The 14784-nt window shown below is 42.9% G+C and overlaps 1 protein-coding gene across 2 annotated transcripts in view; it reads left to right on the forward strand.

Moving 5' to 3' along the window:
* Window positions 1–720: 720 nt before the first annotated feature.
* The window catches only part of LOC138804126 (selenocysteine insertion sequence-binding protein 2-like), a 48067-nt gene continuing 34003 nt past the window's right edge, over window positions 721–14784 (forward strand). For both annotated transcript variants that reach the window (XM_069988404.1, XM_069988405.1), the window contains exons 1-3: window positions 721–935; window positions 11214–11392; window positions 13492–13816. In XM_069988404.1, coding sequence (XP_069844505.1) covers window positions 912–935; window positions 11214–11392; window positions 13492–13816 — 528 coding nt within the window. In that variant the 5' untranslated portion in view covers window positions 721–911. The remainder of the gene's footprint in view (window positions 936–11213; window positions 11393–13491; window positions 13817–14784) is intronic.

A 14784-nucleotide genomic window follows, 5' to 3' on the forward strand; every position in this document is an offset into this window, starting at 1 on the left:
ACCTGAGCCACAGCCCCACTTCTGGCTTTTTCCATGTATGTGGTACTGAGGAATTGAACTCAGGGCTTCATGCCTGCTAGACAAACACGCTAACCACTGAGCCACCTTCCCAGCCCCAAATTTGTGGGCCTCTCTAAGTGGACTTTTTTTTCTTTCTTTTGCTGATGCTTACTCTTTGTGTGCAATTTTATTTATGCATATTTGTTTTTCTGGGTCAAGATCCCATAGGTGACTTTCTTTAAAGTCAAGGCTCCCTACAGGGAGGTAACATGAGCAAGGACACACACACACACACACACACATAACATGAGCAAGGACACACACACACACACACACACACACACACACACACACACACACGCGGCAGCTAAAAGCCCTCCTAATGGCAGTAAGAGGCGCCCTAGGATGCTGAAGAGGTTTCTAAGGTCCCTGAAGACCCGGGATGTGGTTGCAGGCCCGCTTTCCCCCCCCCTCCCCCCCCACCCCAAGCCAGAACCTCTAGGACCTCAGCCTGCGCAGGCCACCCCTGGGTTCCCGCCGCCGGGCCATGTAGGTCGCTCCGCCCCCTGCCGCCGTTGCCCCGCCCCCTTGCCCTTCTGCGCGCGGCTCCATTTCCGGCTTCGCTTCCCCTCCCTTTCGAGCCTCGTCGGCTTCCGTCCCAGATGATCCCTCCCCAGGGCCGCTGCCGCCCCGCCGCCGCCGCCGCCGCCGCCGCCGCCTCCTTCCCCCCTCCCGGCTCCGGAACCGCCTCCTCAGGCAGTGGCGTCACCGGCTCGGTGTCGCGGCTTCTGCAGAGAGTGGCGGAGGTCTGTCCTGGAGCCCAACCCTGGAGGCGAGCGGGGGGCCATGGAGAAAGCGGCCCGAGGCGCCCCTCAGACCGACTAGAGCGGGCCCGTCGCGCCTGCGGCGCCATGGACCGACCCCCGGCGGACCAGGTACTCGGGGCCTGGCGGGCGTCGGTGGGGGGGGCGCCCGGGTCCGGCCGGGGTGCGGGGTGGGAGCGGGTGGGGGGGTCACCGTGCTTTGCAGGCCCGGCCCGGGTCTCCGAGCGTGGGGTCCCCCCCCGCTTCCCCTCCTCTTCCTCCTCCTCCTCGGGGAAACCCGGCCGGCGGCACCCGGTTCCCCGGCATTGTTCCAGCCGCTGCCTCGGGCCGTCGCGAGGGCCGGGGCGGGGTGGGGGGGGAACCTTCCCAGACTTGTTTCCTCAAGATGGGGGTTCCCTGCGGGGGGGCCTCGGCTCCCCGAGAGAGGGACCCCCCCCAAGACACCCAAGTTGTTCCGTGCCCTCCAGAGAACAGGGAGGCGTTGCAACTTCCAGGACTCCCCATCTCCCCCCCCATTCCTTCCAGGACTCCCCATCTCCTCTCCCCCTCTCTACCGTTCCTCTCCCCCCCATTCCTTCCAGGACTCCCCATCTTCCCCCCCCCCACTCTACAGTTCCTCTCCCCCCCCATTCCTTCCAAGACTCCCCATCTCCCCCCTTCCTTCCAAGACTCCCCATCTTCCCCCTATTCCTTCCAAGACTTCCCATCTTCCCCCTATTCCTTCCAAGACTCCCCCCCATCTTCCCCCCTCTACAGTTCCTCTCCCCCCATTCCTTCCAGGACTCCCCATCTCCCCCAACTCTACCGTTCCTCTTCCCCCAATTCCTTCCAGGACTCCCCATCTTCCCCCCATTCCTTCCAAGACCGTCCATCTCCCCCCTCACTCTACAGTTCCTCTCCCCCCCATTCCTTCCAAGACTCCCCATCTTCCCCCCCATTCCTTCCAAGACTCCCCATCTTCCCCCCATTCCTTCCAAGACTCCCCATCTTCCCCCCCATTCCTTCCAAGACTCCCCCCATCTCCCTCCACACTCTACAGTTCCTCTCCCCCCCATTCCTTCCAAGACTCCCCATCTTCCCCCCCATTCCTTCCAAGACTCCCCCCATCTCCCCCCACACTCTACAGTTCCTCCCCCCATTCCTTCCAAGACTCCCCATCTTCCCCCCCATTCCTTCCAGGACTCCCCCCCATCTCCCATCTTCTCCCCCCACACTCTACAGTTCCTTCCCCCCCCCCCCATTCCCTTCAGTTCTGGAAGGTCGATTTTTGTTTTTGTTTTTGTCGATATGGCAAAAGGCTTTCGAAGATGGGAGAGTCCCGGGTTGTCGCCGGTCTAGGGTTCAGTGGAGCAAAAGCAATGTCTTTGTGTTGTTGTTGTTGTTTGTTTGTTTTCTTTGGGCCCGGTCCCGGGGCTTGAACTCAGGGCCTGGGCGCTGTCCCTGAGCTTTTTTGCGCACTTGAGCCACAGCCCTCCCTCCTCCGGCTCTTTCGGGTGATTCACTGGAGGTAACCCACGTCTCCACGGACTTGCCGGGCTTGGAACCCTCAAGTCCTCGGGTCTCAGCCTCCCGAGTAGCTAGGATTACAGGCGAGAGCCACCGGCGCCTGACTTTGTTTATTGATTTGGTTTTGTTTTTTGAAATGCCTCAGGCATTTCTTTTTTAAAGAAAGGATCTTCCCGGTTTCCCCCTGGCCTGGCCTGTGTCTTCTAGATACTTTGCAGAAATTGTAATCAGCATTTGTTTTGTTGTTTTGTTTTGGGTTGCTGCTTTTTTTTTTTTTTTTTTGATGGAGATTACATTTTTAAGGAGCTTGAGTTGGTTTCCAGCCGCATTAGTGTTCTGTTTGGTTTTGAATTGTGTTAAATTCTTGATTATCCATGGTGCGGGGAGGTAGGAATAATGGCAGTGGAAAAAATAATGTAGAATCATAGTCTGTACTTCCTCCCCCCCACCCCCCAAATGTTCTCCAGCGTTTAGGTCACTGGGAAACGAATTGATTTGATGAAATCTTAAATTGGGATTCCTCTCTATTCTCCATTCCCAAGGCCATCCTTGTCCCAAGAATGAGTTAGGCAAATAGGTGAAAAGAAGAAGAAAAAATACTTTCACTGTTAATTTTACAAATGGCTAATCAGCATCTGAATAAAGACACCAGATTTCCCAAATTCGCATTTCTGCATCTAGACGTTGGTAAAACCACTTTTGATTTGGAAATCAGACTCTTAGCCATCAAAGCACAGCTTCCTACTTGTGTATCTATTTTTTTACACAAGCCTTCCCCCCTCCCCTACTCTTCCCCCCTTCTCCTTCCCCTCCTCCCCTTCCTCCTCCCCTTTCTCCTCCTCCTCCTCCTCCTCTTCCTCCTTCTCCTTCCTTCAAAAAGCAAAACAGAACACCCAAACCCTTTATGTGAATATAGCTTTGAAAACACAAATGGGTTTTATTGAACAACACATGAATTACCAAAGCAAAAGTGATAATGAAGCCTCCTGGACTTTACCAGAGAATTCTATATACAGTCTCTATTCAGTTTAAGAATTTTTTTTTTTTTTTTTTGTTTTTGGGTCCAGTCGTGGGGCCTGAACTCTGGGCCTGAGTCCTGTCCCTCAGCTCTTCAGCTCAAGGCTAGCACTCTACCACTTGAGCCACAGCGCCACTTCCGGCTTTTTTCTTTTTGCTTATGTGGTGCTGGGGAATCGAACCCAGGGCCTCAGGCATGCAAGGCAAGCGCTCTACCACTGAGCCACCTTCCCAGCCCCAGTTTAAGAATTTTTATTTTGAAGATATTTGTCAAAAATACTCCAGGGGCTGGGAAGGTGGCTCAGTGGTAGAGCACTTGCCTTGCATGCCTAAGGCCCTGGGTTTGATTCCTCAGCACCACATATGCAAAAAAAGAAAAATAAAGTTGGAAGTGGCGCTTTGGCTCAAGTGCTAGAGTGCTAGCCTTGAGCTGACCAGGCTCAGAGTTCAGGCCCCACAATTGGACCCAAAAAACCTCCAGATTTCAAAGCTTGACAAACAAATAGGAAATTTACTTGAATTAGTTCCTTGTGTGTCACTAATGAAAGGGTTGGACATCCAACTGTAACCAATAATGCTACCATATGTATACTTAGGGTTACTTTCATCCTAGAGGAAACATAATTAATTAGATGGTGCCTTTTGGCATAGCAGTTTTTGTGTGATTATTTTAAGAGCAAGTTTCAGCAAATTATTTAGACAGTTTTTCTCTTTTATCCCACATCCCACATTTAAGAGCTAGAGAAAGTCCATGGAGAAAGACTTTATACTGGAAGGTTTTTGTTTTGTTTTGTTTTTCCTTCCAAGACCTTTTATTTCATCCCCAGACTGACTCTAAATGGGAGAATAATTTGGAACTTCCCTTCATTCCTGTGTTCTCAGAAAAACAGATCTAGAAAAATAGTGCGTCTGCCTCGTTATTGCATTAGGCAGCTAATTCAGGGATCTGTGGTTGGCCTGGAAAGAGTACACTGGAAAAAGTGTGCTACGTTTTATGTATGCAAGATGCCATTATTCTCATCTTTTTTTTTTCCTTTTTCTTTTTTGTGGGGTCAGGGTCTTAAATGAACTGTAGCTCTAGAGCTACACCCCTTGCCCTTTTTTTTGCTTTAGTTATTTTTGGGAGAGGATCTCACAGTTTTGGCCTGCCCCCCCCCCCCCCCCCCCCCCCACTGGCCTAGGACATTAATTCTTCTACTGATTGCCTGGGATTACAGACATGCACTTACCTCTTGGCTGGGGTTCGTTCTTTCTTTCTTTCTTTCTTCCTTTCTTCCGTCTTTCCCTTGTTCTTTCTTTCCCTCGCTCTTTCTTTCCCTTCCTTCCTTCCTTCCTTCCTTCCTTCCTTCCTTCCTTCCTTCCTTCCTTCCTTTCTTTCTTTCTTTCTTTCTTTCTTTCTTTCTTTCTTTCTTTCTTTCTTTCCTATTTACCATGTTTATTTGGAATGACATTACAACTAGAAGTTGCTTCTGATACAGTGGTTTACCATCTTTTTTTTTTTTTTTTTTTTAAAACAGCAGTATCCATTTTTTGTAGAAATCCAATAATGTAGGTAAAAGTATTTTTTTTTCTTTTTTTTTTGGGTCCGGTCATGGGGCCTGAATTCTGGGCCTGGGCGCTGTCCCTCAGCTCTTCAGCTCAAGGCCAGCACTCTACCACTTGAGCCACAGAGCCACTTCTGGCTTTTTTTCCCCCCTGCTTATGTGGTGCTGAGGAATTGAACCCAGGGCCTCAGGTATGCAAGGCAAGCGCTCTACAACTGAGCCACCTTCCCAGCCCCAGAAAAAGTATTTCTAAGGGAACTTTAGCATCAAGCAAGGAGAGAGGGGTGGCCTCAACTTGCTTTCATCCCTACCATGGCATGGCGTTCATCATTTCAAAAGGGCCAAGAACTACTAACAGTCGGATAAGGAAGGACCTAGGATCTCTCAGATTTGTGGGATTCTTGATTCTTTCCATTCTACTATATAGTAATGTGATGGCTTTTTAGGTTATTTGGAATATGCTTTTATATTTTTACTACTGAGATGAATTGATAGGTAAAGAGCATTAAAAAGTATATACAGTATGTTCTGAATTCCCATTTTTCCTCAATAAATTTTTTTCTCTTTAAACCTATGTTGGCTTATACTCAAAATTTCTGAACATGCTTACAGTGTTAAGTGCTATAGTGGTTCTCATAAGCTATTCACATGAGCTTGGTTATATATGTTGATCAATATCATAATCATAAAAAGTCACTGGGATGGGAATAAAATGGTGGATGAATAATGATAATTGCAGTTGTAACTATGCAAGATGCTAAGGGTAAAGGAGAATCTCAGAAGTATTCTCTTTCATCAAGACTTAAAACTGTTACCTTAATTTTAACTTTGAGCTAAATGTTCTGAAAACAGTTATATTTTCTTTTTCTTTAAAAAATGTTATAAAGGGGAAAAGAATGTAAAGAATAAATTGGGATTTATTTTATTTATAATGTTTTAGTGTTTCTATTTTTAGGTTATTTAAAAGTTTCATTATTTTAAAATAATGGGGTTATAACACTCAAGCTTCACAGGTATGTAGTATAATAATTCAAATATTGGCTTAATTTTTAGGACTTTAACATGAGTTTGTTTTTTTAGAGTTTATAAATTTCTTGTTTTTAACATCTTTAAAAACAAGTGCCAGCCGGGCGCTGGTGGCTCACGCCTGTAATCCTAGCTACTCAGGAGGCTGAGATCTGAGGATCGCGGTTCAAAGCCAGCCCGGGCAGGAAAGACCATGAGACTCCTATCTCCAATAAACCACCAGAAAACCGGAAGTGGCGCTATAGCTCAAGTGGTAGAGCGCTAGCCTTGAGCTGAAGAGCTGAGGGACAGCGCCCAGGCCCACAGTTCAAGCCCCCACGACCGACAAAAAAACAAAACAAAACAAAACAAGTGCCAGTCCTAGGCTTGAGCTCACAGCCTGGGTGCAGTCCTTGATTTGTTGTGCTCTACCATTTTGAGTTGCAGCTCTATTTTTGACTTTTTTTGGGGTAGTTAATTGGAGGTATAAGCTCACAGTCTTTTCTGCCAATTCTGGCTTTTAACTGTGATTCTCAGACCTCAGCCTCCTGAGTAGCAAGGATTTACAGGTGTGAGCCACCATTGCCTGGCTAATATCTTTAAATGTTAGCAAAACAAATGTGTATTGAATATATGTGATTTCATGTAAGATTGTTCACCAATAAGAAAGCAAAATTATTTGGCTTGTAACTTTTTCTTTTCAAGTAGTTTGTAAAGTTCAAATAATACTGGCACTGCAAACTAAATGCATAGTCAATTCTCCATATGCTCATGGAGAGAAAATAACATGTGGAAATTTAAAAAGACATTTTCAAGATTTTAGGTTAAAGAGGAAATAAGAAAAACAGAATGTGGGATATATAAAATATTTATAAGATATCGTAGAATATAAAATACCATATGAAAATCTACAAGATAAGGCTGAAGCTATACTCTTGAGGCAAATGCATGTCATAAATGCTTTAGTTATCAAACAGCTTAAAAGGAAACTAAAATGACACATCCAAGACAAGAAATGAGGTACCAGGGGGAAGGAGAAACTCCATCAAAGCAAGAAGAAAAAAAATAATCATTGTAAGAACTGATATTAATGAATTAGATCACCTCAAGACGAAGTCTAGAAAGCTGGTTTTTAGGAGAGTACCATCAGATTTTAACAGGATTAGATTTGGCATCGCAGAAAAAGTGCAGAACTATGGATAGGGAAGCAAGTGGGCAGACTGTGTGAAATGCCTTGATTTTTTTTTTTTTCCTTTTTTTTTCTGGGTGTTTTCAGAAGTCTTGCAAAACTTGTAACCAGTACAGTTCTTTTTGGTATGTAAACCAGTAAGTACAGCCAGCAGGGATCTTCAGCAGTCATTGTGTGTTTTCTTTTTCAGAAGGCATTTGTTTTACCTGTGGCCAGGTGATGTAAAATATCTTGACATTTTTCCTTACCACAGACTATAGAGGGCCTTCAGGATTCTGTGTTCTCTGTGGGTGTATGGTACATACTCAGAAGTTGCACTGTGGGAGAATGTCTCATTATGTTCTGCTTCAGTTTTTATCTTAAGTGGGTGTCATTTTTCTGTTGCTTAATCTGGGACAATTATTTGCATTCTCCTGGAGGCTCTTTTTCCTACTTGAGTGCATTCTCTGCTGGTGTGTGCTTCCCAGGAATGGTTTGCCCATTTCCCGAAGCTGTTCTGGTAGAGGGCCTTTCCAGAACACTGCTCCATGGGCATTTGTGGAACTCTATAGAACCCCTGACCAGCATGCACTTGTGTAATAAACTCTTTAAGCAAGATTAAAAAAAAATCATGTTCTGATAACTGTTGTCTTTCTGGACTATTAAAAGACATTTTATCGATTGGCATTAGTATTTATTTATTTATTTGCCCAGTCCTGGGGCTTGAACTCAGGGCCTGGGCACTGTCCCTGAGCTTTCTTTTGGTCAAGACTAGCTCTCTACCACTTGAGCCACAGCACCACTTTTGGCTTTTTCTGTTTATGTGGTATTGACGATTCAAACCCAGGGCACATGCTAGGCAAGCACTCCACACTAATCCACATCCCAGCCTCTGGTATTTGCTTTTTTTTTTGGCCAGTCCTGGGGCTTGACCTTTTGGCCTGGGTACTGCCCCTGAACTTCCTTTTGGTCAAGGCTAGCACTCTACCACTTGAGCCACAGAGCAACTTCTGGCTTTTTCTGTTCATATGGTACTGAGGAATGGAACCCAGGGCTTCATGCATGCTAGGTAAGCACTCTACCACTGAACCACATTCCCAGCCCCTGGATATTTGCTTTAATATATACAAAATTAAAAATGAGTGAAAATACTTGAGTGCTTTTTTTTTTCCAAACAGATTTCTGCAATTGTTATGACTTTTCCTTAATTTGGGAAATTAGAAATAATTTCTGAAAGATAGTCACTATTACAGTGTAGATAGTTGGAGATTTTTTTGGAACAGGTAATAGTACAAGAATGAGTGGACTGTGTTTTGTGTGCTAAGTTTGGACATATTCCATGTTTCCATTCCTTAAGGAGACAACTCCCTGCCATAAAATTCCTGGTCTTTAAAAAAAAAATCAATAAAGTAGATCATGACAAAGAGTATAAAGTAAAACATGGAAATTCCTATGAGGAGTAATACTGTATAAATAATTCAATTTTTAAATTTTTATTTATATATACATATTTTTTTTTGTCAGTCGTGGGGCTTGAACTGTGGGCTTGGGTGCTGTCCCTCAGCTCTTCAGCTCAAGCTAGTGCTGTACCTCTTGAGCCACAGAGCCACTTCCGGTTTTCTGGTGGTTTATTGGAGATAAGAGTCTTATGGACTTTGCTGCCTGTGTTGGCTTTGAACCTCGATTCTCAGATCTCAGTCTCCTGAGTAGTTAGGATTACTACAGGTTTGAACCACCAGTGTCCAGCAATTAATTTAATTTTGAAAAAATATTTTATTATGCGAGCCATTTTCCTTTGATTTCTATGTTAATATTAAAATGGTTCTAGAAGCTATTGTTTACCTAATATCATAAGTTTTATTAGGTGGAACTTTAAGAAGTGTTTGGAGTCTTATCGATGTCTTTTGGACTGAGGGTAACCAGTATGTATATTTGCTATGTGGTAGATTCAGCAGGCCTCAATCACAATAAAGAACTTGAAGCCATACAGAACAGTAACTGTTGGAGAAAGTTTGTCAGTCTGTTCCTGCTAGTGACATCTTCTGTCTGTGCAGCTGTTGACTAATGTAGCTTCTCTTTATATGCTTAAAAACAAAGGCTCACTTTAGTGATTGGGAGTTTTATTGTGGAACTTTGCTCTTTAGAATTGCACTGAGAAAACTAATGCACACTTTTCAAGATCTGTGCTGCATATACATATCAACATGAATTGTAAATTACTTATGACATCTTTGAACAATAGGTTGCCTGAGTTCATCTAAATTTTTTTTATTAGTATGAGCGAAACTGGACATAAAAATTTGGTGCAGCTTTTTTATTTATCAGTCATGGAGCTTGAACTCAGGGCCTAGGCAGTGTAGTGTCCCTGAGCTCTTCTGCTCAAAGCCAGCACTCTACCACTTGAGCCACAATGCCACTTCCGATTTTCTGGTGGTTAATTGGAGATAAGAGTCTCACACACTTTCTTGCCTGGGCTGGCTTTGAACCAGGATCCTCAGATCTCAGCCTCCTAAGTGGCTAGGATTATAGGTGTGAGCTACCAGTACCCGCCTTCCCTGAGCTCTTTTTTGTTCAAGGCTAGGCCTAGCTTTACCACTTTGAGCCACAGGGCCACTTCCAGTTTTCTGGTGGTTTATTGGAGATAGATGTCCCAGCTTTTCCTGCCTGGACTGGCTTTGAACCAATATCCTCAGATCTCCATGTGGTAGTTAATTGGAGATCAGTATCACGGGCTTTCCTGCCTGGGCTGGCTTTGAACCATAATCCTTAGATTTCAGCATCCTGAGTAACTAGGATTATAGGCATGAGCCACTGACGTCTGACAGGACAGAAATTTATCAGACACTTCAGAAGCTACCCAGGTGCCTCTAAGAAATTCCTATTCTAGTGTTCATGCATCTTTTTTTTTCTTTTTTTATTGTGAAAATACTGTACAGAGGAGTTACAATTACATAGGCAAGATAACGAGTACATTTCTTATCAAGCATTGTAGCCTCCTCCTTTGTTTCCCCTTCCCATCCCTTCCCATCCTCCCCTGCCACCTCAATCCTCCCCCCCCCCCAGGAAAGTTGTAAAGTTCGTTTTCAACATAATGACTTGTACATCTCATTGTTGCAGTGGGTCCACCTGTATTACTATTTAAACGATTTGTGTGTTCATGGGTCTTATGTACTTACAGTTGTATCTGTCAATACTGTAGTCTTTTTGTCTGTTGAGTATGTATAGATTTATTGTTGTAAGAAGAGATTCAGAACCAGCCCCTCTTCCCCCCAAAAAAAAGAAAGAAAAAATACAAAGAAACCTAGAGTTCATTTTTGTGAGTTATTTTAGTTTGCTCAGGTGTCTGCTGGGCATCTGAAGTCCTCATTTTTTTCCTCCAGTTTTAACTGAACCAGAATTTTCTCCCCTTATGTTCAGTATACTTTGTTTCTTAGACTTTTCCTTCCTTCTAATTTAACAATGCTAATCTAATTTCCTGAAATTGACAAAAATGGACTATTTTTTAAACTATCTGAATAAATATAATTATTCAGAACTCTTTTTAATGATTTTTCCCATAACAGAATTAGTTAAAAGCATATTGTTTTGTGTGAAGAGTTGGCTTTCTTGCTACTGCTTTATTTTTAGTTGCTGAGGTATGACTTCCTTGTGCGCTTGATTGTTTTAACAGTTTTGATTATGTAAGGAAATATTTCATTGAAATGTCACCTTTAACAAGTTTTCTTATTTTATTAATGGCTTTGTCTAAGTAACTTCATTGGTTTTCACTTGTTTTACTTTATTCATTTTATTTATTTTTTTGCTGGTCCTGGGCTTGAATTATGAGCCTGGGAGCGGCTAGCGCCCTTTTCACTTGAGCCACTTCCATTTTTTTTTTCCTCTCTGATTAATTGGAGATGAGAATCTCATGGAGTTTCCTGCCCAGGCTGGGTTTGAACCGTGATCCTCAGATCTCAGCCTCCTAAGTAGCTAGGATTATAGGCATGAGCCACTTGTGCCTAGCTTGCAGGAATGTTTTGAGGGCACATTGCTGCTCCTTTTGGAGGTTTTGTGAATACTGAGACCTAACTACTGTTTGTAAAGATGATTGTCTGTTGTTATGCCTTTGTTTTGTTTGCTAATTAAATACATTTCATTTTCCCTTTGAAGAATGTTAAGCTTTCGGCTGAAGTAGAGCCATTTATTCCCCAGAAGAAGAATCCTGATACGTTTGTGATTCCTATGGCTCTCCCAAATGAGAATGGAAGTGTTTCTGGTGTAGAACCAACTCCAATTCCCAGCTACCTGATAACTTGCTATCCATTTGTTCAGGAAAACCAATCAAATAGGTAATTTCTTCATTATTTTCTTCATTGTGTATGTGTGAGGTGGGGGCTATGTAGAACTTTGCAAAGCACGCTTATTTTCTTTTTTAACATTTATCATTTATCTTTTTATTTGTTAAGAAGGGAGAGTAAAACCAAATGATGTAGAAACTTGAAAATTTGTTAACCTGGATTATTTTCTTGGAGGAGATGTAGTTTTAAAGACATGCAACTTTATTAAATCATTAAATTTATTTGAAATAAATTAACCCAAAGGGAAAAGTGAAATGTTTAGGACCCCCCCCCCCTATTTGAGATTTGGCATAAGACAGTTTTAACTGAAACTTCCATGGTAGTCAGCATGTATTCTAGTTTACTATTGTGTTGTAGTCACAGAGGAACTTAGCAAAGTGCCTGCAGTTCAGACAGGTATATGACGAAGTTGCCACAAGGTGGTAAATTGTGGTAATCATGTCGTGATACCTTACTGGCCCTTCTGTAGACTGAATGATTGGCATTCATTGGTATAGTTCATTTCATTGCTTTTATGGAAGTGCTTTCAGCCTTTACTAAGTTTTATCACTTACAGAAAAGAGTAGTCCTCTAGCATTGTGAAATCCAGTGGGCCAAGTGGATGAGGCAGCTGGTGGCTTGGTCTTGAAGAGTCAAGGCAGTTGATATTTCCAAATATCCATAAACCATTGTGGGATACCAGTGTACCAGCATGCAGAATTTGAGAAACTCTGAATGGATGCTTTATGAGGCCATTGAGCTACACTCTCACATATTGAATGCTAATAATCTGAGATTGTTAGGAATTTTCAAGGCTTTCAAATAGTAGAAATTATAGGAGATCCTTCTCAACTGAAGTTAGCATTGTATTAACAATCTGATAATTAAAAATTAATGTAGCTAGGCACTGGTTGGCTGGCTTACTCCTATAATTCTAGCTACTCAAGAGGTTGAGATCTGAGGCTCACAGTTCAAAGCCAGCCTGGGTAGAAAAGGCCCCGTGAGATTCTAATCTCCAATTAACCACTCAAAAATGGGAAGTGGTGCTGTGGCTCAAGTGGTAGAGTGCTAGCCTTGAGCACAAAGAGCCTCAAGGACAGCCTCTAGGGCCTGAGCTCAAGCTCCACAACTGACAAAAATAATAATGTGTTAGATGATTAATAGGCTAAGTTCAGTATTAGTTTTTCTGTTGGACAGAATGGTCAAGTGTACAGTGTGAAAAATTTGATTTCTTGCCTTATCAGATAGTCTTTGTGAATTCATGAGTAAGCCAAGTAAGGTGTTAAATTTTTAAATATTTTTTAGATTTTTTTTTTGGTGAATATTTGTCCATTTTTCTCTGTCATCCCAGAAGCAACTGAGGAAAACCTCTAAGCTTCAACCCCTCTACTCCCAGCGTCAACCTTTGATGAGAGGCTACAGGGATGGGAAGAACCGTTGGTGTGCTCTGTAGGAGCTACATTAGAAGGAAGTATAGTGCTGAGGACAGGAATCATTGGAGACACTTGCTTCTTATCTTCTCCCTTGACTTGATACCTGCACCTCCCTCTGTTGCCTAGGAGAGAAGCCAGGAAAAGTGCAGCCCTTGGCCAAGTAGATAGGGGAATATGGGAGAGGAAGCTTGGAGCCAAGCTAAAGAGTGAGGGGTGGAGCAAATCACCCTGTGTAATGATCACCTTACACACTGCTCATCTTACTTTGCTTTCTGCAGAGGCTGTCAGAGCTATTAGTATTGGATAGGAACTTTGGACTACCATGTTTGCAGACCCAGCCCCTTGGTGTTTTAACTTGTAGGCAGAAATATCTTGAAGAGGTTTGAAGACAGGGTTACAAAAAATGGTATGTGAGTTGACTTGCAGCTATGAGACTGGATGCTTTAATCCTGTCATTTAAATTATTATCACTGATACATCATGATCTCTAGTTGTAGCAAAGAAATTTATAGGATAATGATGTTTGTCCCCTTTTCTAGAATTATTATGAAGCCACTGTTCTGCAATATTTTTTAATTGAAAAAGAGATAATAGCTAAGAGATTTTTACTTTCGCATTATGTTTAGGCTTGTTAATATATTTGTTCTTTATTATTATTATTATTATTTGGTTTTTCAGACAATTTCCTTTATATAACAATGATCTACGGTGGCAACAACCCAACCCAAACCCTGCTGGACCATACCTTGCCTACCCCATCATATCTGCTCAGCCGCCTGTTTCTGCAGAGTATACTTATTACCAGCTGATGCCAGCACCCTGTGCCCAAGTTATGGGTTTCTATCATCCTTTTCCTACTCCATACTCCAGCACCTTTCAGGCTGCAAGTACTGTCAATGCAGTAGCCACTGAATGCACCGAGCGTCCCAATCAGCTTGGGCAGGTCTTCCCACTGTCCACTCATCGAACCAGAAACACTAACCGAGGACCAGTAGCACCAAAAGTAAGTGATTATCTTTGATATTTGATATTTCTTTTGTTGTTGTTGTTGTTGTTGTTGTTTGGTTTTTTTTTTTTTGTTGTCAGTTGTGGGCCTGAACTCTGGGCCTGGGCACTGTCCCTCAGCTCTTCAGCTCAGGGTTAGCCCTCTACCACTTGAGCCACAGCGCCACTTCCAGCTTTCTCTGCTTATGTGGTGCTGAAGAATCGAACCAAGGGCCTCATGCATGCAAGGCAAGCACTCTACCACTGAGCCACCTTCCCAGCCCGATATTTGATATTTCTTAAGGCTAAGACTAATACAGTTTTCTGCTTGTATTGATGGGTCTTTACTTGCTGAATTTACTACATATTTTTCATTCACTGATTTAAAAAAAAATCAAAGGCATATAGTTAAAACACTTCATTTTTCCTGTGATGACTTTTAGTGTTCTTCCCCCTTGATGTATGATATATGTTACAGTGTTTCCCTTACTTCAAGAGAATTTTACATCAACACAATGGATAATTATTTCCAAATTATTTTAATCTTGTGATAAAAGTTGCATAGTGATAGCAGTATTGATAAGTGGATCCAGTGCTAGTGGTGTTGAATGGCTAATGCACATCAAGAAATTCTAGTCCTCAGAAACCAGTGGAAGACATGGTAAAGAACATTTGTGATTCATTAGATCTACCCTTTAGAGGCACTATTCTAGTCTGTGAATTTCTAGTAGGAATAACACTGTCATTTAAGAAGTGCTTTATTGGGGAGGAGGGTTGGGTGGGAGGGGGTGGAGGAGAGGATGGGATGGGAAGGGGAAACAAAGGAGGAGGCTACAATGCTTGATAAGAAATGTACTCATCTTGTCCATGTAATTGTAACCCCTCTGAACAGTATTTTCACAAAAAAAGAAGTGCTTTATTATTCATACTAATTTTATTTGTATTATCATTGTTTATGGGAACAAATATTCTCCTAGGGCTGAAGAA

This window comes from Dipodomys merriami, unplaced genomic scaffold, assembly GCF_024711535.1.
Source record: "Dipodomys merriami isolate MVZ:Mamm:240054 unplaced genomic scaffold, mDipMer1.0.p SCAF_357, whole genome shotgun sequence".
Taxonomy (NCBI): Eukaryota; Metazoa; Chordata; class Mammalia; order Rodentia; family Heteromyidae; genus Dipodomys; species Dipodomys merriami.